The 26,620-nt window shown below is 42.0% G+C and overlaps 1 protein-coding gene across 10 annotated transcripts in view; it reads right to left on the minus strand.

Moving 5' to 3' along the window:
- Nucleotides 1–26,620, minus strand: part of PCM1 (pericentriolar material 1) — a 225,895-nt gene that overhangs the window by 38,695 nt on the left and 160,580 nt on the right. For all 10 annotated transcript variants that reach the window (XM_073607974.1, XM_073607935.1, XM_073607950.1 and 7 more), the window contains 6 exons: nucleotides 25,954–26,074; nucleotides 25,270–25,401; nucleotides 21,233–21,366; nucleotides 17,588–17,722; nucleotides 15,891–16,079; nucleotides 12,819–12,881 (listed from right to left, as the gene is read on the minus strand). In XM_073607974.1, the coding sequence (XP_073464075.1) occupies nucleotides 12,819–12,881; nucleotides 15,891–16,079; nucleotides 17,588–17,722; nucleotides 21,233–21,366; nucleotides 25,270–25,401; nucleotides 25,954–26,074 (774 nt within the window). The remainder of the gene's footprint in view (nucleotides 1–12,818; nucleotides 12,882–15,890; nucleotides 16,080–17,587; nucleotides 17,723–21,232; nucleotides 21,367–25,269; nucleotides 25,402–25,953; nucleotides 26,075–26,620) is intronic.

Consider the following 26,620-nt stretch of genomic DNA (forward strand, 5'->3'; position numbering starts at 1 on the left):
CTGACAATTGGATTTTGAAAATTTTGGGTTGGTGATAAAGCTTCAGTGGAGACACTTTTTTGCCCATGATACAGGAGTGAATTTCCCTTCCTAGGGGTAGATTTCCTCTCACTTTGTTGTCTTCCTCCGTTGGTAAGTAGGATGTTTATAACCTGGGGACCGCCTGTACTCTGTTTTCAAGACATGCTAGACTTTATAATAAGAAAATACAGGTGCACTTGCTGACAACACCTGCAGACAGAAAACACAATCACCATTTATACAATAAAGGAGAAGGAAAAGGGGCAGTTCTACAGCTGTGTTTAAGCTGCTATGCAGATCCAGACACTGTATAATAGTAAATCAGCTTTCTGAAACATTCCTTACACTCATAACCTGCTGTAAATGAGAACTATTACATAGTTACATAGTAGGTGAGGTTGAAAAAAGACACAAGTCCATCAAGTCCAACCTATGTGTGTGTGTGATTATGTGTCAGTATTTCATTACATATCCCTGTATGTTGCGGTCATTCAGGTGATTATCTAATAGTTTCTTGAAGCTATCAATGCTCCCCACTGAGACCACCGCCTGTGGAAGGGAATTCCACATCCTTGCCGCTCTTACAGTAAAGAACCCTCTACGTAGTTTAAGGTTAAACCTCTTTTCTTCTAATTGTAATGAGTGGCCACGAGTCTTATTAAACTCTCTTCTGCGAAAAGGTTTTATCCCTATTGTGGGGTCACCAGTACAGTATTTGTAAAGTGAAATCATATCCCCTCTCAAGCGTCTCTTCTCCAGAGAGAATAAGTTCAGTGCTCACAACCTTTCCTCATAACTAAGATCCTCCAGACCCTTTATTAGCTTTGTTGCCCTTCTTTGTACTCGCTCCATTTCCAGTACATCCCTCCTGAGGACTGGTGCCCAGAACTGGACAGCATACTCCAGGTGCGGCCGGACCAGAGTCTTGTAGAGCGGGAGAATTATCGTTTTATCTCTGGAGTTGATCCCCCTTTTAAAGCATGCCAATATTCTGTTTGCTTTATTAGCAGCAGCTTGGCATTGCATGCCATTGCTGAGCCTATCATCTACTAGGACCCCCAGGTCCTTTTCCATCCTAGATTCCCCCAGAGGTTCTCCCCCCAGTGTATAGATTGCATTCATATTTTTGCCACCCAAATGCATTATTTTACATTTTTCTACATTGAACCTCATTTGCCATGTAGTCGCCCACCCCATTAATTTGTTCAGGTCTTTTTACAAGATTTCCACATCCTGCGGAGAAGTTATTGCCCTGCTTAGCTTAGTATCGTCTGCAAATACAGAGATTGAACTGTTTATCCCATCCTCCAGGTCGTTTATGAACAAATTAAATAGGATTGGTCCCAGCACAGAACCCTGGGGAACCCCACTACCCACCCCTGACCATTCTGAGTACTCCCCATTTATCACCACCCTCTGAACACGCCCTTGTAGCCAATTTTCAATCCATGTACTCACCCTATGGTCCATGCCAATGGACCTTATTTTGTACAGTAAATGTTTATGGGGAACTGTGTCAAATGCTTTTGCAAAATCCAGATACACCACGTCTACGGGCCTTCCTTTATCTAGATGGCGACTCACCTCCTCATAGAAGGTTAATAGATTGGTTTGGCGAGAACGATTCTTCATGAATCCATGCTGATTACTGCTAATGATATCATTCTTATTACTAAAATCTTGTATATAGTCCCTTATCATCCCCTCCAAGAGTTTACATACTATTGATGTTAGGCTAACTGGTCTGTAATTCCCAGGGATGTTTTTTGGGCCCTTTTTAAATATTGGTGCTACATTGGCTTTTCTCCAATCAGCTGGTACCATTCCAGTCAATAGACTGTTTGTAAAAATTAGGAACAACGGTCTGGCAATCACCTGACTGAGTTCGCTAAGTACCCTCGGATGCAAGCCATCTGGTCCCGGTGATCTATTAATGTTAAGTTTCTCAAGTCTAATTTTAATTCCGTCCTCTGTTAACCATGTAGGTGCTTCCTGTGTTGTGTCATGAGGATAAACACTGCAGTTTTGGTTACTGAAGCCCCCCGATTCACTCGTGAATACAGAGGAGAAGAATAAATTCAATACCTTTGCCATCTCCCCATCCTTTGTAACCAGATGTCCTTCCTCATTCTTTATGGGGCCAATATGGTCTGTCCTCCCTTTTTTACTGTTTACATACTTAAAGAATTGGGATTTTTTTTGCTCTCCTCCGCTATGTGTCTTTCATGTTCTATCTTAGCCGTCCTAATTGCACCCTTACATTTCTTATTGCATTCTTTATAAAGTCTAAATGCTGAGGATGATCCCTCAACCTTATATTTTTTGAAGGCTTTCTCCTTTGCTTTTATATGCATTTTTACATTGGAGTTAAGCCATCCAGGATTTTTGTTCGCTCTTTTAAATTTATTACCCAATGGGATACATTGGCTAATGCCCTTATTTAATATGCTCTTAAAGCAAACCCATCTCTCCTCCGTATTCTTTGTTCCTAATATTTTATCCCAATTTATGCCTTTTAGCAAGGTTTGTAGTTTAGGGAAGTTGGCTCTTTTGAAATTTAGTGTCTTTGTGTTCCCTTCATGTTTCCTATTTGTGTGATTTATACTGAAACTAATTGACCTGTGATCGCTGTAACCTAAATTGCCCCATATTTCCACATCTGTGATCAGGTCTGTATTGTTGGTAATCAGTAGATCCAGTAATGTTTTATTTCTAGTTGGTGCGTCTACCATCTGACCCATAAAATTGTCCTGCAAGACATTAAGGAACTGGCGAGCCTTAAATGAATGCGCGGTTCCCTCCACCCAGTCTATGTCTGGATAATTAAAATCCCCCATTATGATAACACTTCCCATCCTTGCTGCTAATCCAATTTGTGATAGGTAAATACAAAATATTACATATGAATCCTAAGTAAAGCGATATATCATTGCCAGTTTTTATCCCTAGACAAAGTACATGCAAAATGTTGTAGATACCCTTTAAATGCATATATGTGAACAGTCCAGAAAGAAGAAATTTGTACTTTGCAATAAAAAGCATCCAGGCAAACCTTGCATCCAATGGGCCCTTACATGTGCCAAAAACACTATGGCTTTCATGGGCTGGATTATAGGCATTATTGTAATTCTTCCAACAAATATTCATGTGAAGAATCAAGGAACCTGCTTCCAAATCTGTAAGCAAGCAAGTCATACAGTGCCTTGCAAAAGTATTCACCCCCTTGGCTTTTTACCTATTTTGTTACATTACAGCCTTCAGTTCAATGTTTTTTTTAAATCTGAATTCTATGTGATGGATCAGAACACAATAGTCTAAGTTGGTGAAGTAAAATTAGAAAAATATATACCTAAAACAATTTTTTAGAAATAAAAAACTGATAAATTGGCATGTGCGTATGTATTCACCCCCTTTGTTTGAAGCCCAAAAAAGTTCTGGTGCAACCAATTACCTTCAGTAGTCACATAATTAGTGAAATGATCCACCTGTGTGCAATCTAAGTGTCACATCATCTGTCATTACATATACACACCTTTTTGAAAGGCCCCAGAGGCTGTAACACCTAAGCAAGAGGCTTCACTATCCAAACACTGCCATGAAGACCAAGGAACTCTCCAAAGTAGTAAAGGACAATATTGTTGAGAAGTACAAGTCAGGGTTAGGTTATAAAAAAATATCCAATCTTTGATGATCCCTAGGAGCAACATCAAATCTATCATAACCAAATGGAAAGAACATGGCACAACAGCAAACGTGCCAAGAGACAGCCGCACGCCAAAACTTAAGGCCCGCGCAAGGAGGGCATTAATCAGAGAGGTAGCACAGAGACCTAAGGTAACCCTGGAGGAGCTGCAGAGTTCCACAGCAGAGACTGGAGTATCTGTACATAGGACGACAATAAGCCGTACGCTCCATAGAGTTGGGCATTATGGCAAAGTGACCAGAAGAAAGCCATTACTTTCAGCAAGAAACAAAATGGTACCTTTTAAGTTTGCAAAAAGGCATGTGGGAGACTCCAAAAATGTATGGAGGAAGGTGCTCTGGTCTGATGAACTTTTTGGCTATCAAAGAAAACTATGTCTGGCGCAAACCCAACACATCACATCACCCAAAGAACACCATCCCCACAGTGAAATATGGTGGTGGCAGCATCCTGCTGTGGGGATGTTTTTCAGCAGTCAGGACTGGGAAACTGGTCAGGGTAGAGGAAAAGATGGATGGTGCCAAATACAATACAGGGATATTCTTGAGCAAAACCTGTACCACTCTGTGTGAGATTTGAGGCTAGGACAGAGGTTCACCTTCCAGCAGAACAATGACCCCAAACACACTGCTAAAGCAACACTTGAGTGGTTTAAGGGGAAACATGTAAATGCATGTAAATGTGTTGGAATGGGGGCGTGGCCTGACACAGCATGGCGTAGGACGTGTATTCCCTGAGCTCCGTCCATTACTCCTGCTGTTATTACTCCTGGACTGCTTATACTGCCTCACTTGCTGGATCACCCTCCCTGTAACACCTGCAATCCTCAGAACTAACTTTGGAAGTGATCAGATACACGGCGGCCCGAGCGGAGCGGCGATCTTCCACACGGCGGCTGAATTCAGGCAAGTCCGCGGCTTCGTCCTAAACCTGGAGGTCCGCGGCCATCTTGGTCCTCCTTCACCTCAGACTTATCCTAGGATAGCTGGGCCCTCCCGATGCTCAGAGGCTGGGAAACCTCCTAGAGGTGCTAGATCACATCAATCCTCATACATATAGCCCCCCTGGCCCTCAGTACCCCAGAAGGAACGGCAACAGTATCTGGGCTGGGTTGTGGCCTAGGACTGCATGTGGAGACCGGTGGCCATCTTAGCACACCTGCACATCCTGCCTGTGCTGCATCTACAGCCTGCGGCCTCTTCGTTCCCCTGTGAACACCCTCTTCTGGGGTCCCCTCATATCTCCTACTACAGCCCCAGATTGCCAGCACCACAAGCGGAGCAGCAACGTGTCGAACACTCGCCACATAAGAACAGTCCTTGTCCCCGGACATACTGGTGGCCTTGAGACCCCAGCCAGCACTTTCTCCTGTCCCACAGACAGTTAATTTTGCTAATACAAGATTGAGGACTTGTTGGGCACTACCCCGGACCCTCACAGCATGTCACCAACCAAAGCACAGAAGGCAGCGGCGGCAAAACTTGATCAGTACCGCCGACAAGACAAAGAGGACATGGAGGAAGATGGAGCCTCAGAGAAAGCTGGGGGGGGGGGGAGAACGAACAGCGAATGACACTGACAAACTCCTTGAAGCAATTTCCTTTTGCAGAACTTCTCTCACAGCACAAATTGAGGAAGTCAAGATGGATATTTCCCTCATTAGACAAGACTTTCAAAAGCTCAGAGACAGGGTGAAGGAGGCTGAGACCAGATTGAGCACTGTGGAAGATGCCATTCCACCCTTACAAACATCCTCAGATCGCATACAACGGCAAATACACCAACTCCTTACAAAACAGGACGATATGGAGAATAGGCTGAGAAGATGTAACATACGCCTGATCGGACTGCCAGAGGGGTCTGAGGGCAAGGATACTACTATGTTCTTGGAACAACTTTTGATCAACGCCTATGGGAGAGAAGCCTTCTCCCCTATGTTTGCAGTGGAGCGGGCACATCGCATGCCAGCAAGACCCCCCCAGCAGGGAGCTCCTCCTCGCGCGTTCATAGCTAAACTCCTTAACTACAAAGATCGAGATACAGCTTTAAGAATGGCGAGGGAGAAAGGCAATATCCCAGTAGGTAATGTTAAAGTAGCTATTTTCCCAGATTTCTCGGCGGAGGTACAGCGTCGTCGGCAGAGCTTTACGGAGGCCAAGCGTAGGCTAAGGAACTTACAATACAAATATTCTATGCTTTTTCCTGCCCCTCTCAGAATAGAACATGACGGTCGTGCAATCTTCTTTGAGGATCCTGAGGAAGTGATCTCCTGGTTGGAACGTCGTGCCAATCCTGAAAGAGCTGATTGATTAAGTCCTAGCAACTTTGTGAATGTGCCTTACAACTGTTCACGAACCAGCGCAAATACAAAGCACAAATCCTTGATATCCACAGTATAAGAGTCAACTTACCCTCCGGGGCTCCGGAGAGACAGAAGTCCTACAGACAACATGCACCGTACAGCGAGACTTTACCCCACACAGTCCTGGGAAGCAGCACCATGATCACTGGAACTTTTTCTGGAACTTATTCATTGCAGTTAACTGGAAGCAAGGGGATCGGGAGACCATACCATACCTTATACAAATGATATGGATGATACCCCTCGTTCTACTCAATCCCCGGGGACTTAACCAGATGTTTTGCATTCTACTTATAACCAGGAAGATGGAATGTTTCCCAGTTTGATATAAGTTAAGGGAATATGCCCGCACCAGTTTGGGACAGTGTAGGGCAGGGAGGGGGGTGGGAGTTCATTTGTTTATGGTTTGGTTAAACTTGATTGTGCATACTAATCATAGAAAACAGGTAACATCTCGAATGCTAGATCCATGTGAATGTACATGTATGTCGTGCAATACAAGGCTGACGCAGCTAAGTTTGAATACTAGGAACATGTGTGCCTTACGCATAGTGAGCAAATTGTTTAACATAACAGTTTTATTAGAGATTAAAAGGTTTTGTTTATGGCATCTCTGAAGTTTCTCACATGGAATGTGAGGGGCATGCGCGAGAAACTTAAGCGCGCGGCAGTCTTCACATTCCTCAAGAAGCAACATGCTGATATAGTGGCATTGGTGGAGACACATGTTGAGGGGAGTGTCCAGATGGTACTTCGCTGGCCATGGGTTGAATGGGCGTATCATTCTACCCATACATCCCATTCCAGGGGAGTCTCAGTCTTGATAGCCAAATCGGTACATTTTGAGCTGTGTGAGTTATCCACTGACCCACTAGGCCGCTATGTCTTTATCCATGCTAAATTATATGGAGAACCTCTCCTTATAATGGCTTTTTATATACCACCCCCATTTAACGTCTCCACAATTAAGGAGGGATTATCGTTCATGGCCCGTCATTCCACTATATCTGCAGTTTGGCTAGGTGACTTCAATACCACATTAAATCCAACTTTAGACAGGCTACAACTTACTTCGCCTACCCGTAATAGTCCCAATGAGACTAGGTTCTCTAAGCTTATCTCCACCTTCCACTTAATAGACACATGGCGCCACAAGTTCCCACAGGCTAAATCATATTCGTGCTTCTCGTCTTCTCATGGTTCCATGTCCCGTACAGATTTAATACTCATCTCCCGCAGATTAACACTGAGACTATCAGAGGATATATTTTGCCCTAGAATACTTTCGGACCATAGTCCCTACTGGATTACATTAAGTATCCCTATAGCAAAACCACCACGGTCATGGCGTTTAAACCCATTTTGACTCCCTCTTCTACCTGAGGATGATGAGCTTATTGATAAATGAAGAATGTACTTTGTGGAAAATGACAAGTCAGCATCACCATCCGCAGTATGGGATTCCTTTAAGCTATTCGCTCGCCACACATTAATAACTGCTATTAATAAAATTAAGACAAACTCTTCCAGTGCCCTCGGTAAGACGCTGGAGGATCTATCCTCTGCTGAAAGAGATTACGCCACCACCCCAACCCCCACAAATGCAGATCTACTTAAACTACAAACTAGAGTAGTTAACCAGCTACAATACCAGAAAGCTAGACAAAAACTGTTTTTCTCCAAACAAAAAATGTTTTAACATGGGGAAAAAGCAGGCAAGTTGCTGGCATATTTGGTACATAGCGAAGATAGGCCCCCGGTGGTTATCACACTACGTGGCCCTGGAGGACAACAAATAACAGACCCACCTAGAGTAACCTCTATGTTCAGGGATTTTTTTGCTGACTTATACAAAAAAACAGCCCCCACTGAGACACAATCTATGTCTCTTTTTCTTGAGAAAGTGATTTTCCCACAGCTGACAGAACAACAGATAGATTTACTAGAGGCACCCCTCACCACAGACGAAATAACAACTGCTATGGCTAGCTTTGCTAGGTCTAAATCCCCAGGATCAGACAGACTCCCAATTGAGTTTTATTCCCAATTCAGTGAAATACTAACCCCTAAACTAGAGGTCGACCGATATGGGTTTTTCTCTGGCCGATGCCGATATTTAGAAATCTCGGTGGCCGATATGTAATGCCGATTTTTTTGGGCCGATATATTAGGCCGATTTTTTTTTTTTTCCTTCATCTCATAAAATTTAACAGTTAGACCCCTTTCACACTGGGGCGTTTTTCAGGCGCTTTTGGGCTAAAAATAGCGCCTGTAAAGTGCCTGTAAATGGCTCCCCTGCAGTCTCAGTGTGATATCTCGAGTGCTTTCACACTGAGGCGATGCGCTGGCAGGATGTTAAAAAAAAGTCCTGCAAGCAGCATCTTTGGAGCGGTGTATACCGCTCCTCCACCACTCCTGCCCATTGAAATGAATGCGCACCGCTGCTGAAGCGCCTGCAAAGTGTTTCGGCAGCGGCGCTTCAGGGGCGCATTCAACCCCTTCCTCGGCTGCTAGCTGGGTTCTAAGTTCCCCGCTAGCAGCCGAATAGCGCCGCTAAAATGACGGTAAAGCGCAGCTAAAACTAGCAGCATTTTACCGTCAATGCCTGCCCGCTCCAGTGTGAAAGCAACCTAAAGTGATACAGAAATTTTTTTACATTTAGGCCCCTTTCACACATGCGGACCGTATGTCCGTATTTCATCCATCCGTTTTCGGATGAAATACGGACATACATGCATCCCTATGGCATAGCGGGTGTCAGCGGATGTACATCCGCTAACACCCGATGTCATCCGGCTCCGCTCTCGTCCGATTCTGTAGACGGAAGAAAATCCTATTTTTCTATCCGTCTGCAGAGCGGATCGGATAAACACGGACAGACGGTCCAGGTTCCTCCGATCCCCCATAGCGGAGAGCGGAGGTCTGACAGGGCGGTCCCTGCACAGTGTGCGGGTCCCGCCCTGTCATCCACCAGCTCAGCTGGGGAAAACAGAGCGATCCCCGCTGAGCAGCGGATGTTCACGGGGCGGATCAACACGGATCCGTCCCGTGTGAAAGGGGCCTTAAACATTTATTAAACAAAACAAACCTCCAATCAGTTCACTTGTATGTAGAATTTAGATAAAAAAAATATATATATAAAAAAAACTATATCTTAAAAATAAATACACAAAAACAGGTAATCAAAACTTTTGGACGAAAAAAAATGGGCTAACTTTACTGCTTAGTTTTTTTTAAATTTATTAGTGTATTTTTTTTTTCTTAAATTGCGTTTGAAAGACCGCTGCGCAAATACCGTGTGACATAAAATATTGCAACAACCGCTATTTTATTCCCTAGGGTCTCTGCTAAAAAAAATATATAATGTTTGGGGGTTCTAAGTGATTTTCTAGCAGAAAATACAGGATTTTTACTTGTAAGCAACAAGTGTCAGAAAAGATTTAGTCTTTAAATGGTTAAACTGAGAACTTCTACACGGCACTCAGTTCATTCAGAAGTGTAAACATTGTATCAATGCAGGTTCTTTTTATCAGATTTGGCAGGCTGCCCAGAGAGGGGGAGAAGTCGCTTCAGAGAAGACTACAGGCAACTTGTATTGACTTCAGAAGTCATTTACAAGTCGCGCTGAGTTATATCGGCCTTTTTTATCAGCACAATCGGCCGATGCCGATTAAGAAAAAAACACCAAATATCGGCCGATATATCGGCCGGCCGATATATCGGTCGACCTCTACCCTAAACTATTAAAATTATACAACCATCTCTTTGAAACTGGGACTTTACCCCATCTATGACAGAGGCAACAACAGTCCTCGTCCCCAAACCAGGGAAGGACCCGGGATACCCGGAATCCTATCGTCCAATATCCCTCTTACAGGTTGATATTAAAATATTAGCCAAAGTACTATCCATTAGACTTAATCAGGTAATTTTATCACTAATACATGCAGATCAAGCTGGTTCCATGCCTGGTCGCAACACCTCGTTTAACCTCCGGAACCTATATATTAATTTACAGGCTACACACGAAGAGGTTGGTTCGCGGGTAGTTGTGACCTTAGACACAGCAAAAGCCTTCGATTCGGTGGAGTGGAGGTATCTCTGGAGATGCTTGGAGGGTTATGGATTTGGCCCGAAATTTATTAAATGGGTCCAATTATTATACCAGGCTCCTAGGGCCAGAGTGGTGGCTAATGGGTGGTCGTCTCAGATGTTTGACCTCAGTAGAGGCACGAGACAGGGCTGCCCCTTATCCCCATTGTTGTATGCCCTAGCGGCAGAACCTCTGGCGATATCCATCCGAGCGAACCCGGAGATTAAAGGACTTAGACTGGGCTCTTTAATTGAAAAAATTAGCATGTATGCAGATGACACGCTATTATACCTAGCAGATTTGGGCCCATCATTGAGTACTGCACTCCACACGATTGAACAATTCGGAATATTTTCAGGACTGAAAATCAATTGGGACAAGTCCCAAATTTTACCAATTGACAGCTTCTCACCTCCAGAATCCCAAGCCAGGCTTCCGCTTCAGAGAGTTGATGATATTAAATATTTAGGGATCCATATATCTAGATCCCCTGCGGACTATGTATCCCTCAATACAGATTCTCTCATTTCCACGGTTAAAAATAAAATACGGGTTTGGTCCAAGTTACCACTGGGATAAATAAATTTAATCAAAATGATCTTACTCCCTAAAATACTCTATGTTCTCTGGCATACCCCAGTTTACTTACCCTTGAAACATTTCAAATCTTTAGAGTCCCTCCTAAAGCCATTTGTGTGGGGTACTAACAGACACAAACTAGCATGGCAAACCCTCAAGAGTCCGACTGATCTTGGTGGCACAGCTCTTCCCGACTTTAATCTATATTACATTGCAGCACAGCTGTCACAGCTTTTCCACTTAGACAAAATGGACAGCGATAGATTTCTCACGCTTCTATGTCCAAAGTGGGCACAACATACCAAGGACTCGATACATGCAATAGCAGCGGGCACAGGAGGGATGGAACTAGGAGAGAATAGACATACCATGATATACCACTAGAGGAAAATATGGGATTTAGCTGCCTCTAGACTTGAAATTCCACAGTTCAACGACTACATGCCGATATGGCATAACAAGAATCTTCCTGAGTTTAATAAAATTCATGACACATTTATATGGTCCATACAGGGAGTATATTACCTACACCACTTATTAAAAGATGGACATCTTAAAACCTTTAATTCACTTAAAGAAGAATTTACAATTCAGAACCAGAAGTTCTTCAGATTTCTACAAGTCCATCATGCGTTACAATCACAATTTCCTGACTCCCTCCCAAACCCCACATCTAATGTTCTTATGGCAGTAATTAACACAAATTGATCTCAGCTTTTTATAACATGCTCTCAACCCCTGTATCTACTAAAATAGCATATGATCTCAAACCAAGATGCGAAAGAGAGGTGGGACCAATAGAGGATGAGGAATGGGGGGAGGCATTGGAGTCCTGCAAAGCTGTGTCCCCCAAACTATCAGACCGACTGTCACAACTTTACATTCTTCACAGGGCATATCTTACACCCCTTAGAGTGGCAAGATATAAACGTGCACAACCCATCACATGTCAAATGTGCGGGAGGGAGACAGGCACTTTTTTCCACTTGATCTGGACATTCCCTAAGATCCAAGGCTCGTGGGAACAAATTGTGACATTTCTACACGACACAGTGGGCTCACCCCTAGCTCTAGACCCAAAACAATGCCTTTTGGGTATAATTCTGGAAACAATCGACAAATACACAAAAACATTTCTACATGAAACACTCTTTGCAGTAAGAAAGGTTATAGCCAAAAAATGGATGAGACAAGAGCCTCCTAAAATAGTGGAATGGAAGGTGGAGGTGAATAATACTTTACCGTATAAGAAATGCATATATATTAATAGAGGTTGCCCTGCCAAGTACAATAAGATATGGGATCGTTGGCATCAAGAATCTACTACTTGTGTCTAAAGTAAATATATGGGCATAGAGTGATTTATTGGATGTGGATCTGGATGCGTAGTTTATATAAACCAAATATATGCACCCTGAATATCCCCACATGACAAGTATTTTGTACTCAATATCATATGTATTAAAGATACAACATTTAATGTACTGTTACCATGTTCATGTGCTAAAGCAATCATATTATGTATGCACCTGTTACTCAATAAAATTTTGTTTGATTTAAAATAAAAATGTGTTGGAATGGCCTAGTCAAAGCCCAGACCTCAAGCCAATAGAAAATCTGTGGTCAGACTTAAAGATTGCTGTTCACAAGCGCAAACCATCCAACATGAAGGAGCTGGAGCAGTTTTGCAAGGGGGAATGGGCAAAAATCCCAGTGGTAAGAAGTGGCAAGCTCATAGAGACTTATCCAAAGCGACTTGGAGTTGTGATAGCCACAAAAAGGTGGCTCTACAAAGTATTGACTTTAGGGGGGTGAATAGTTATGCACTATGACTTTTTCTGTTATTTTGTCCTATTTGTTGTTTGCTTCACAATAAAAAAAAAAAAAACAAAACTTCAAAGTTGTAGGCATGTTCTGTAAATTAAATGAAGCAAATCCTCAAACAATCCATGTTAATTCCAGGCTGTGAGGCAACAAAACATGAAAAATGCCAAAGAGGGCACTGTATGATTTCACACAAAGGTGGGAGAGAAAACAACAACCCTTATAATGATGTATACCTTGTCTTCATCATCACTCTCTCGGTTGTCAGAGCTTTCTACTCCATCCAACATTATCCGTGCCTGTGAGAAAACAACAGAATAAAGCTGCAAGGTCTGCACACAACTAAAGTATCTGCACTTATAAAAATGACATACATTAGCTGCCAACCAACATGAACCTACAAAATCTTGTGCAATAATGAGGAGTTCCACATTAATAGAGCTCAAGGAATATCATAATAGGCAAAGTCATTAGAGGAAACAATAGCCTTCTGATTGAAAATTACATCTCTGCAGTAGCTTACAAAAAGTTATTCCGCAAATACATTCTGTATACAGCCATGGCCAAAAGTTTTTAGAATGACACAAATATTAATTTTCACTGCTACCTCAGTTTTTGATGGCAATTTGCATATACTCCAGAATGTTATGAAGAGTGATCAGATGAATTGAAATTTCAAAGTCCCTCTCTGCCATGAAAATTAACTTGATCCCATAAAAACATTTCCACTGCATTGGTAAAGGCTTCAGGGCACCCAAGAAAGTCCAGAAAGGAACAGGACTATCTCCTACAGTTGATTCAGCTGCAGTATCAGGGCACTACCAGTGTAAAGCTTGCTCAGGAATGGCAACATGCAGGTGTGAGTACATCTGCACACACAGTGAGGTGAAGATTTTTGGAGGATGGCCTGGTGTCAGCAGAAGGCACTTTTCTCTGCAAAAGGTAGAGGGATTGGACTGCTTAGGACTGGGGTAAAGTCGTTTTTTATTAATCCCCTTTCCGATGGTTTGGGCATACGGAAAAAAATCTTGTCCAGAGAAGAAAAGGTGAGCGCTACCATCAGTGCTGTGTCATGTCAACAGTAAAGCATCCTGAGACCACAGCCATGAAAAAGATTGGTACAAAAACATCCTCCGAGAGCAACTTCTCCCAACCACCCAACAATTGGTGAAGACAATGCCTTTTCCAGCATGATGGAGCACCTTGCCATAAGGCAAAAAACTAAAGTGATAAGTGGCTTGGGGAACAAAACATCAAAATTTTGGGTCAATGGCCAGGAAAATCCCCAGACCTTAATCTCATTGAGAACTTGGGGTCAATCTTCAGGAGGTGGGTGAACAAAAAAAACCTACATATTCTGATAAACTGCAAGCATTGATTATGCAAGAATGGGCTGCATCAGTCAGGATGTGGCCCAGAAGTTGATTGACAACATGTCAGGGCGAATTGCAGAGGTCTTGAAAAAGAAGGATCAATACTGCAAATATTGACTCTTTACATAAACTTAATGTAATTGATAATAAAAGCCTTTGACACTTATGAAATGCTTGTAATTATACTTCAGTATACCATAGTAACATCTGACAAAAAGATCTAAAAACAATTAAGCAGCAGATCTTGTAAAAATTAATTTGCGTTATTCTGAAAACTTTTGAGCATGGGTGTATGCCCTTAAGCCAATTATACATGGATTGAAAATAATCGCATGGAAAATCTGACAAGCTGGTTGTATCCAAGTTGATTGATCAACTTGGGTTCAATCAGCATGCTCATACATGGTTTAAACCGTCTATGGCTAGCTTTAGAAGATGGTTGTTTTACCTACAACTAAGGGTACAAAAACTGGCCACACCGTTACCATTAGTGCTTGAAATTTGTATTCCTCCAAGTAGATCTTGCACTCCATCAGACGACACTCCTTCCCTGGTGCATTTCACCCTTGCAAAGGTCTTAATCATAGAGATTAGAAGGGCGATTAAGCCTTGGAGCAGAAAGCGACAGGGGAGGAGCTCAATCCAATGGAAAAATTCTGTTTTATTCAAGCCTGATGAGTGTTGACTGCATTTTTGTTTCTGTTGTTGACTAGGAAATAGACAAGCACCCACTGCTGGCCTGACACTGGTGGCTGCTTGTGACAGGTATATCTTAAGTGTTTTTTTTTTTTAAATTGCTCCAACTTTAAGTTTATGATGTTCAATTATTTTTAGGCAAATCTTGTCCCAGATCTGACTTGATTGCTAAAGGTGAGAGGATGGAATGTTTTTTCATACTGAATTGCTTAAGGTCCATTAGCTTGCTCGGTAAGCATACCAATTTCGATCTGTCTAATGCCCTGTACATACGGTCGGATTTTCCGACGGAAAATGTGTGATAGGACCTTGTTGTCGGAAATTCCGACCGTGTGTAGGCTCCATCACACATTTTCCATCGGATTTTCCGACACACAAAGTTTGAGAGCAGGATATAAAATTTTCCAACAACAAAATCCGTTGTTGGAAATTCCGATCGTGTGTACACAAATCCGACGGACAAAGTGCCACGCATGCTCAGAATAAATAAAGAGATGAAAGCTATTGGCCACTGCCCCGTTTATAGTCCCGACGTACGTGTTTTACGTCACCGCGTTTAGAACGATCGGATTTTCCGACAACTTTGTGTGACCGTGTGTATGCAAGACAAGTTTGAGCCAACATCCGTCGGAAAAAATCCTAGGATTTTGTTGTCGGAATGTCCGAACAAAGTCCGACCGTGTGTACGGGGCATATGACTGGTCTAACACATTCAGCTCACACTATATAAGCATTTACAAAAACATGTTTTTTCCTTTTCAGATAAAGGGTTGACCCAAATAAATTAAAAGTTGATCATTGTACGCTCCCCTGTCAGCGGTAAATAGTTTGTCTCAAGCCTATAACTGCTACATCAACAAGAGAACAACTTCTTTTGAAAAACAACAGACTTACTAGCTGGATCACCAGGTGAAATTAAGTAAAAGAAAACAACAACAAAAAAACACTAATGCAGCCATCACATCTAAGAATTGGTAAGCTGCAATAAAATATTTGTTTTTGGGTTCAATACCACTATAATTTTTTTTCTTTTGGGAGGTGCTAGTTAACTGGCTCGTAATACACAAAGGAACAAGTTGAGTAGAAATAGAAGAGAACTGGTCGACTAATGGCAATAACAACAGACTACAAGGCTTTAAATGACAATTTTTAGTTAGAAACAGTACAGTGTAAGTAAAATGATATAATGAACAACACACTATTCTATCTCAATAATAAAAACATTATTTCATTATCAACCTTTTTGGTGAAAGATTGCAAAACATCAGTGTTTGCCTTATGTTGCCCTCTACTTTGCACTGAGCTGCTGTCCAGGTCTTGCATTAGCCTGAAGAAAGCCAACTCGTTGAACAAGACTTCAGATATTTCAACAAGAAGATCTTCTCCACAGTCCTTCAACTTTTTGTTGCTAAACTTTTCCAGAGAATCCTAGAAAAAAAAAAAAAAAAAGAAAAGATAAACAGATGAAATATAAACATTACCATGATTCACATAATATACAACAGAACTGTGAACCTACTAGAAGGTGAGGACTCGAAAAAGGTTTGTGCTGTCCAAAGTCACTAAACTTGTCCTTTTTACGCAAGCAGACTGTTTGGAGGGAGAGCAATTTAAGTACTCCACTCAGCATAACTGATATAAGACATATATACCTGCCATTTATTCACTGACCTGAAAATAGCATAGCAAATCCCTTCACTTTAAGAAATCAAATTAACAGAAAAGATATAATTCCCTGCTGAATGCACTGACTAATTCACTGCTAAAATTCTGGAGGTCTATGCAGGTTAGATCAAGTCATCACAACCTGTTGCAGTGCACAAAAAAGGCACATTTTTTGTAGAATTTAGTGTGTTAAAGCAGCATCATAGAATGGATTGAACAGCATGTGAGCATAAAAGTAGACACAAGTTAACCACTTGACCTCAGGAAGTTTTACCCCCCTGCATGACCAGGCTATTTTTTGTGATACGGCACTGCGTTACTTGGACAATTGCGAGGTCGTGCGACACTGTACCCATATAAATTGCATGTCCTTTTTTTCCCCACAAATAGAGCTTTTTTTCTGTGTACCGTGGGAGATGCTTTACTAGGGGAAGGCATGGATCCATGTCCCTGCTTTGCAGTAACACAGGATCCATGCCTACCTTGTTTACATAGGCAGATCGACGTTCTGCCTCTGTACCGAACAATTGCAGGAGCCAGAGTCTGAGGTACCCACCTCTGGGCTACCGCTGTGTATAATCCTAATTGTATAATCACAATGGGAGTGAGCCAGTGGCGCTGCGCATTCATGCCCACTACCCGAAAGAGCCGGATCTCGTACATATACGTGATCCAGCGTATACGTAAAACTGCTATAGGGTGGACCTTAAGTGGTTAATGTCATTCAATTTAATGCTTCGGCTTTTTCACTTTAAAAATACAAAGAAACACAGCAGAAGCTGCACAAAAGAAAAGAGAATATTTTTGAAATAATTTATCAAATCCATTATTAAATAGAGGGTAACTATCAGCCAATAAAGACTGCTACATGTATCAAATACTTTATAAAGATTGTCCTACATGTTATTCTTTCATGTAGAAAAGGGAATACATGCCAATCAACCAATTAAGGAATAAAGCTGCAGTGGGTCCAACCTCCGGAGCTACAAGCAATCTGACCACCCGTTATTGCTTAGTAAAATCTATACACCTGTGCATGGCCTTTCTAAAGTTATTATGCTTAGTATTACTATGCACAGCTACAGCAAATTCTGTGTGCCACAGTTTTAGTAAATCTCCCCCATATTGGAATATACTAAACTAAAAAGAGATATTAAAAAAATATCTACTGGTCCTATTTATTGGACAGTCTTTGCTTGTTAGTTTACATGGGAACACTTCCAAATCAGAATGGAATGGACAAAAAGAAAGCAAATGTGAATAACTAGTACCTGCAATATGCTGCCTAGCTGCTTGTGAAAGAATTTCACAAATTCTTTGCTTTCATCGTTTTGCTGAGTTAGAGTGAGGACCATTCTTCTGATGGAGGTCAGAAGGTGAGAAGAACAGACCTCCTCCATATGTTCCTGCAGAAACACAATAAGACACTGACTTACACAATGCTTTGCCCTTAAGCAAATTACATCTAATACCCATAAATACAAAAGGATGTGGCGGCACTATCCTTACCTGTTGTACTTCCTCTAGCAGCAGTCTTCCAAAATAAAAGTCACAGGTGCTTTAAATTATTTATATTAAAATTGAGCCTCGTTTTGTCTCAACCATCTCAAATCTTATTATGGTACCAAAACTGCAAGATATAAATACTGACTCAAAGGCCAACTTCAGCCCAAAATGTTTCCATTTTTCAAACAGACTAGGAAAAGAACCTTATTTTAAACTTTTACTGATTTTTCAGACCACAAAAAAAATAAAAATAAAACTAAAGTACCAAATACTTCAATACTGTGGCTGCATAATTGGTCCACAGCGATCAAGGAAGCTTTATCCCTGGTAGGTCCACCAGAATGAACATCCGTAGACTATTCCACAATCTCCAATATCCTCATGACTGTTCCTCTACCCAGGCTATTGCATCTTTAGATATATGCAAGGCCTTTGACAGTGTAGAGTAGCCTTATCTTTTTCGGGTTTTACAGCGTTTTGGCCACTGAATTATTGCATGGATCAGGCTTCGTTACACATCCCCGCTGGCTCGTATATGAATCAACTCTCGTTAACTGGTACCTTTCCCATTGCTAGGGGGACTAAGGCAGGGGTGCCCGTTTTTCGCCCCTCTTATTTGCTCTGGCTATGGAGCCCCTTGCAGTGCGCATTTGTTGCTCCCCGTTAATCAAAGGTCTCCCTATTGCCGATATGGAGGAGCAAGTCTCGCTATACGCGGATGACACCTTGGTCCATCTGGCTAACACTCGCGACACTCTAAAGGTAATACTGTCTGAGATTGGCACATATGGCGATTTCTCTGGATTCCGGGTGAGTCGGGATAAATCCAACCTCTTTCCTTTAGACCCAGTTTATAATGTGGGGGATTTGGGACTTTAAATGAAGCACGGTTAAGTGTCTCCATCCCTGTTTCAGATACATAGCAAAGGAAGTTTGGGACTTTAAATGAAGCAGTGGGAATGCGGAGGTAGGGGTAAAAGAGTATTTAATTTGTAACATAGTAGTAATTGAAAATCTAACCTCTTTCCTTTAGACCCAGATGCGTGTCTGCAGATTCATCCGGATTCCAGGTTGTGTCCTCTGGACTTAACCTTGGACCTCATGGGCAGGGCTAACGCTCTTAAAATGATTTACCTAAACTGCTGTATGTTTTATCCAAGTCCCCTTGCAAGATCCCCAAATACATCTTTAAACGAATCGATACCATCTGCACAGCGTTCCTATGGAATGGCGGGCCTCCTAGGGTGGCACTTGAGATGTTGAGACTGCCAACTAATTTGGCAGGCTTGGCGTTTCCTAACTTCTGTACCATTTGGCTTCCCAACTGGTCCACATTCATGACTGGCCGCGGCCAACGCCTGTACTATCACTGAGGGAGCTATTGCTTCCACTTTTGAAACACTCCATAATGTATATAGGGGTTGTATACTGGCCGGTCTGGGCACGTCCATGTTGGCTACCTCCCTTTCCCTATTTCAATCAACTCAAAAATTTCTAAGGGCTCCTGGTCGGCTTCCCCTAATAGCCCTCTATGGTTTAATCCCAAGTTGCAAGACCTGAACTCCCTGCCTGACCCACGACCTTGGTACGCTGGAAGAATTAAATATCTATGCCATCATATAGATGGCATAGGTATTTATGATCTATATGATATATTGACTTTGACTTGCCCCGCACCTTCTTCTATTATCAACTCTGTCATGCTGTCCAGGCCCAGTTTGGTTCTCTAGATAACCCTATTGCCATACCTTCATTAGAGAAATTACTACGACACCCTGACCATACTAAACTTATTTCCACTTACTATGCTGCCTTGACTACTGACTGTAACCCTAGATTCCGAACAGCCCAGGCCAAATGGAGCTCTATGGACATATCCTTTACGGAAGATGACTGGTCAGAATTCAGTGACACATATAAGTCCTCGGTAATATCCTCCACGGACCGTATAATAGACATTAAAATATTTCACTTATCTCATCTTACCCCAGCCAGGTTACATAAAACGGGGTTGTCCCCAACATCTGCCTGTTTTAGAGGATGTGGTCAATCTGCAGACTTCCTACATTGTTTCTGGTCCTGTCCAATAGTCCAGGATTTTTGGGTGGAGATGGGCTCCATCTCATCAGCAATGGGTCTTCCGAATATCCTGCACCCCAAAAACTGCCTTTTGGGCATCTTTGGCAACCTGCCCATATCTTCTCATGCTAAGAGACTTCTCCGCATATTATACATTTATACGAAGAAGTCCATTTGTCTCTCCTGGAAAGGATCGCAGACGCCTTTAAAATCAGTTAAAACTGATTAATACTTCCACACTGTTATTTAAGCGCATGTTTGAGCTCTGGAAAAGAACCAAAACCTTTCATAAAATATTGGGAAGGTGAATTGCCAGCCCTCTTACCCTTCCCTCCAGAGTAAATGAGCTGTTAAATACTACATTTGGTCACGCCCTGCAATGCACGAGTTAATATATGTGTCTGCCTTTTTTACCTATACCTTGCATAATGGTTGTCACTTGTACCTTATGCTGCATATTCGCATAAGCCATGTAAATTGATACCTGTTTACTGCATATTTACGTGTATCAAGTGTCTATGCACTATCGTGAATAACCAAAGTTTTTCTTCTGTATGTTGATCTCTTGAACTTGATAAAAATATCTTAAAAAAAAAAAGTACCAAATACTTTTATTGCTGTCTTTGACTACAAATGATTATATCTTTTTGCTGGAAAGGTAAACGGTTTCATGTATTGCAATGTTAGCCTGCAGTGCCACACTATAGTGTAATCTGGCGTATTGGTAATGATTGCCACATCTATTTTTAGTAAATGAACCTTTTCCCCCTCATGTCCCACCAACAGTGCACGCTTGGTATACATGAATGATGGCATCTGAAAACATGTGAAGTTACCTGAAGAACATGCACTACTAGTGGGACGACAGGTCTGCCAACACTAACCCAAGATCATCTTTGCATTTGTCTTTGCGTAGCAGCAAAACAGGGTTATGATTCCATTTGCTGGGAGGTTGTGTGAGCTGAAAAGTTCTCCATACCATCATTTGGATGGGTTCCACATTTAACTTTATATTTTTCCTAGAGAGCTTTCTGAAATTTAAAATTTACTAGAGTATGTAACAGTTGGTGAAAATTGAATGCAGGACAATATTATAAGTACCACCCAGTCACATGTTGTACCTGTAACCATGCCTATGTTCTCAAAAAACTACCATTCTGGTCGTTAAATAGAGGACATGCTTTAAAGAGTGCATTTATACTCAAGTAACAGTTTTCTTAAATAGTTAATTTGCACAGTAATTATTTTAAAATGCACTATACAAAATAAAGAAATCACTCTTCACAGTACAATGTATCCTCGCAATAAAAAGTACATATTGATGTGCACACCTTTAGGAATGGGATGACTTCCTTCATAATTGCCTTGATCTGCCGGTCCAGCTGCTGAGTATCAATACGTGGACAGGGGACTGCAGACCCATCATCACTGCACTGTTTACTGTGTTCTTCTTCATCATTGGAGCCTTCCCCAAATAAAAGTAAAATAAATTACAAGTTTGCAGGATACTTCACAAAGGACATCATACTTCAAAAAAATTTTTGCACAGAGATGTTTTATTATTAGCATAATGGAGAAATTGTGTGCATATTTAGAACATGTATGTAGTCCTTTCTACGATTTTAAATAAGAGGTAGAAAACTCCTTTTGTTCTTCTTCAGAAAAAAAAGGGGTTATAACTGTTTTAATAGATCAATGTAAATACAGTGGGGATGGAAAGTATTCAGACCCCCTTAAATTTTTCACACTGTTATATTGTATCCATTTGCTAAAATCATTTAAGTTCATTTTTTCCTCAATGTACAAATAGCACCCCATATTGACAGAAAAACACAGAATTGTTGAAATTTTTGCAGATTTATTAAAAAAGAAACTGAAAAATATCACATGGTCCTAAGTATTTAGACCCTTTGCTCAGTATTTAATAGTAGCACCCTTTTGATCGCTACAGCCATTAGTCTTTTTGGGAAAGATGCAACAACAAGTTTTTCACACTTGGATTTGGGGATCCTCTGCCATTCCTCCTTGCAGATCCTCTCCAGTTCTGTCAGGTTGGATGGTAAACGTTGGTGGACAGCCATTTTTAGGTCTCTCCAGAGATGCTCAATTGGGTTTAAGTCAGGGCTCTGGCTCGGCCGTTCAAGAACAGTCAAGGATTTGTTGTGAAGCCACTCCATCGTTATTTTAGCTGTGTGCTTAGGGTCGTTGTCTTGTTGGAAGGTAAACCTTCGGCGCAGTCTGAAGTCCTGAGCACTCTGGAGAAAGTTTTCGTCCAGGATATCCCTGTACTTGGCCGCATTCATCTTTCCCTCGATTGCAACCAGTTCTCCTGTCCCTGCAGCTGAAAAACACCCCCACAGCATGATGCTGCCACCACCATGCTTCACTGTTGGGACTGTATTGGGCAGGTGATGAGCAGTGCCTGGGTTTTCTCCACACATACTGCTTAGAATTAAGTCCAAAAAGTTCTATCTTGGTCTCATCAGACCAGAGAATCTTATTTCTCACCATCTTGGAGTCCTGTTTTTTTAGCAAACTCCATGCGGGCTTTCATGTGTCTTGCACTGAGGAGAGGCTTCCGTCGGGCCACTCTGCCATAAAGCCCCGACTGGTGGAGGGCTACAGTGATGGTTGACTTTCTACAACTTTCTCCCAACTGCATCTCTGGAGCTCAGCCACAGTGATCTTTGGGTTCTTCTTTACCTCTCTCACCAAGGCTCTTCTCCCCCGATAGCTCAGTTTGGCCGGATGGCCAGCTCCAGGAAGGGTTCTGGTCGTCCCAAACGTATTCCGTTTAAGGATTATGGAGGCCACTGTGCTCTTAGGAACCTTAAGTGCAGCAGAATTTTTTTTGTAACCTTGGCCAGATCTGTGCCTTGCCACAATTCTGTCTCTGAGCTCTTCAGGCAGTTCCTTTGACCTCAGGATTCTCATTTGTTTTGACATGCACTGTGAGCTGTAAGGTCTTATACAGACAGATGTGTAGCTTTCCTAAGCAAGTCCAATCAGTATAATCAAACACAGCTGGACGCAAATGAAGGTGTAGAACCATCTCAAGGATGATCAGACGAAATGGACAGCACCTGAGTTAAATATATGAGTGTCACAGCAAAGGGTCTGAATACTTAGGACCATGTGATATTTCAGTTTTTCTTTTTTAATAAATCTGCAAAAATGTCAACAATTCTGTGTTTTTCTGTCAATATGGGGTGCTGTGTGAACATTAATGAGGAAAAAAAATGAACTTTAATGATTTTAGCAAATGGCTGCAATATAACAAAGAGTGAAAAATTTAAGGGGGTCTAAATACTTTCCATCCCCACTGTATGTAAGACTTAGGCCAGCCATAGACGGTTTAAATCCTGTCTGGTTCAGGAGGAACGGGAAGAGATTCAAACCGTTTGTGGGAAGGCTGAATGTACCAAGTTAAGCGATCAATCAACTTAGGTACAACCAGCCTGCCGGATTTACTTGCAATTATCGCTAGCAGCTGCTATAGTTGGGAGAACACAATGTCTTGGCAGGAGGAATTCCTTTGTCAGCACTTTGTGCTGATGGGGGAATGGTACAAATCACTTTAATCAAACCGGTCTACATCTAAAAGGAGGAAAAAATATGCTGTGCATGGACGCAGTTCAAAGGGGCTCAAGCAGCTGCTAGTTAATGCACACATGTAGCGTTCAGCCTGTCCTGCAAACAAGACAGAGGGGGGGGGGGGTATGATAAGAGTCCATCAGTTTTTATGGAGAAGACCCACTGCTGCATATATAAAGGCAGGCAGGAGCAACATATCAAAATGAGGACTGCTGGTATGTACTACTTATGGGATCTGGAATTGCATAGAGGAATTTGTAAAAAGTTAGTAAAGATGAATTTACACTCAGTGATAAAACACTCCATCTGTTGCTCGCCGCCCTCCTATCCAGGCGTACAGGGGTTGCCATTGCGACCTGGCCCCATGTTCCAGGGGGCCCGTGAGGGCCCCCCCCGTATGCCTGGATAGGAGGGCGGTGACACGCAGAGGAACCGATCCCTCCATGAAGCCGCTGAATGCCGCTTCTCCTCCTCTCCCTCCCGCAAGCATTCAGCAGCTGCAGGAGGGAAATGGAGGGCATTGGTTCCGCCACCTCCCTATTGCTGTCCTGCTGCTCCAGGCTCCTGTGTGCGTCCCTGGCCCCTCACAGCACTGCCGGGTTTTCCCCTCCAACCAGCTGTTGTGTGGGATCTGTCTTAAAGTGTTTGTTAACCCCCCCAAAAAATGGATCCTGCTCCTTTAAAGCATGTTATATGACACAGCGCTTGTCCTGTGTCATTTGGCCCTCTAACACCTAAAAAACCTGGCTGATCCTGCCAGTTTCTCCCCACCCCTCTGTAAACTGACCATGATGTATCATGGCTGCTGAGACCTGACACCGTGATCAGTTTACGTGCCTCTCTCATCAGCAGCCTGCTATCTGCTCTCCTCTCTGCTCCTGTGTCCTCTTCCCCTCTCTGTCTGTGAGCGGCCCCTCCCCCCTCCTGCTGCTCTCATAACACTAACCTGTATACACCATCAGCACTGCCTCCTATTGCAGTGTCCTCCTCTGTGAATGATTTTTTAATATAAATGCTGTAAATACCTCATTTAAGAGCTGAGATTGCAATCACATGACCAGTCAGCTCTCTCCTCCAGACTGACATCAGCAGAGGAATCTCAGCCCTGCCCACTGCATCTCTCAGAGGAGGAAAGGAGAAAAGGAGAAAGCTGGCCAGTCATGTGACTGCAATCTCGGCTGCAGCATTTGCAGCGTTTCTTTTTATTAATCACACACAGAGGGGAATACTACAAAAGGAGGCCGTGCTGATGGTGTATACAGGTTAGAGTGGCTTAACAACCACTTTAATGAATAGTTGGTGATTGGTACCGATCTGACTGTTATTTTTTTTATTAATTCATTCATAGCTGGGGCATAGTAAATGGTTGATGAATGAACAAGAAGCTCTGTACTGATCTATTCCTGTTCATTCGGAGGCTGCAGAGAAAGGGACTGATGGATCTGTCCTCAGTCCCTTTGTCTCAAAAGTGGTACATTAGTGGTCTGTTTAGGAGGGCCATTCATAGTCTCTTCCACTTGGGCCTTGAAGGTTCTTAGTTATGCCTCTGACAACACTTCATAATTTTTTCAACATAAAATGCTACTACTTAACAGTTAGAGGTCAAACCTTTCTCCTCCCAGCCTTTCCAATACATTTTTTTAAACAAATATCATTAGGTCACTGACATTTTTATTAAAATGTATTAATCACAACAGTTAATGTAAGCTGCTTATCACCTCTCATGTTATAGGTACAAGGTGTTTTTTGTTAATATTTGGGGTTTAACGGTTACCTTCTATATTAGAAGCAGCATTGTTAAGCTTACTGCAGCATTCAGCATCTAAACTATTTTCAGCCTCAATTTTCATGCGCTCGTACTCCCTCATCCTGGCCAGTGCTTGATCTAAATGAATCACAGTGTTACCTGCAAACAAAGGCATAACACATGCTTGACAAACATTTAAATGGGTTAACCAGCATTTTGCAATATTCTCAGATTAAACCAAAATCACAAACAGTTTGATGAAAAATTGTGCAAATGAAATGCAAGGCAAATATATATTGTCAGCTTGGCCAAAAACACTCCATCTGTTACTGGCCAGTAGCAATTGGAATGGCAATGTAGACTACATATCCTATCAGACCAAGCACCACACTTCCCCTTCTTTTGAAAGGCAGGAATGATTCCTCATGGGAAATGTGGTCAAAATTATAGACAGGAGATAGATCCACATAGCTGCAATACAGAGACTGCCATATCACAGACCATTCTTACTACATGGAAAGGATGGAAAACTATCAACTGAGCAAACAGATTACATAGCTGCTTCTTTGTGTACATTGGTTGGAAAAAGGTTTTTTTTTAAGCTTGGAAACCCCTTTAAGCCCACAAGTGAACAATAACATGACATGTGCAACTACCTGACAGGATAAACAGGCATTCTGAAGAGCAATTCTGTGAATGGTCCATACTCACCCAGGTCATCTGTTGCAAAAGGCTCAAAAAGGGAAGAAGTTGACAAAGTGCTAATGTTATCTGCATCATTTTTCTCACCATCATTGCAAGCTTGGCTGTTAGAGTTTTTTGCATACATTTCCTAAAATAAGGCAATATAAAAAAAAGTCACAATACAGCACAAATTGTCATACATTGAAGATTACAGTGGTATTAAACCAAAAACCAAAAAATGTATTATATATTGCTGCTTGCTAATCCTTAGAAGTGGTGGCTGCATTGGTTTTCTTTTTGTAGGCTTTCTTCCCTATGTTTTCATTCTGGGATTAAAGGTTTCACATAAATTTATAAAAGCTGATAATTGTAAGCAGCCGTCAGTGTTAAAATGCCAGCATAAACCTTACAAGCCAATCATAAAATTTAGAAAGCACCTAGCTTCTTGGATAATTTTCTCTGACTGTTTCTTGCTCATGTATGGGCCTGATTGGCTCCTAAATTCTCTATTCTGCAGCTTTTGTACCTAGGATAGATTTCTATTTGATTTAAAGTAATTCTATGTAATCCCACACATTTATCCACCATCTTGTTATGAGAAAAGAAAAAAAAAAAAAGTAGAATGGTGTTTATGTGGGTAATACTGTGGTAAAAGCTCAGGTCTACACCTAATTTCACAGCTGGGGTAATTACA

Source organism: Aquarana catesbeiana, linkage group LG01 (assembly GCF_042186555.1).
Source record: "Aquarana catesbeiana isolate 2022-GZ linkage group LG01, ASM4218655v1, whole genome shotgun sequence".
In the NCBI taxonomy this organism is placed as follows: Eukaryota; Metazoa; Chordata; class Amphibia; order Anura; family Ranidae; genus Aquarana; species Aquarana catesbeiana.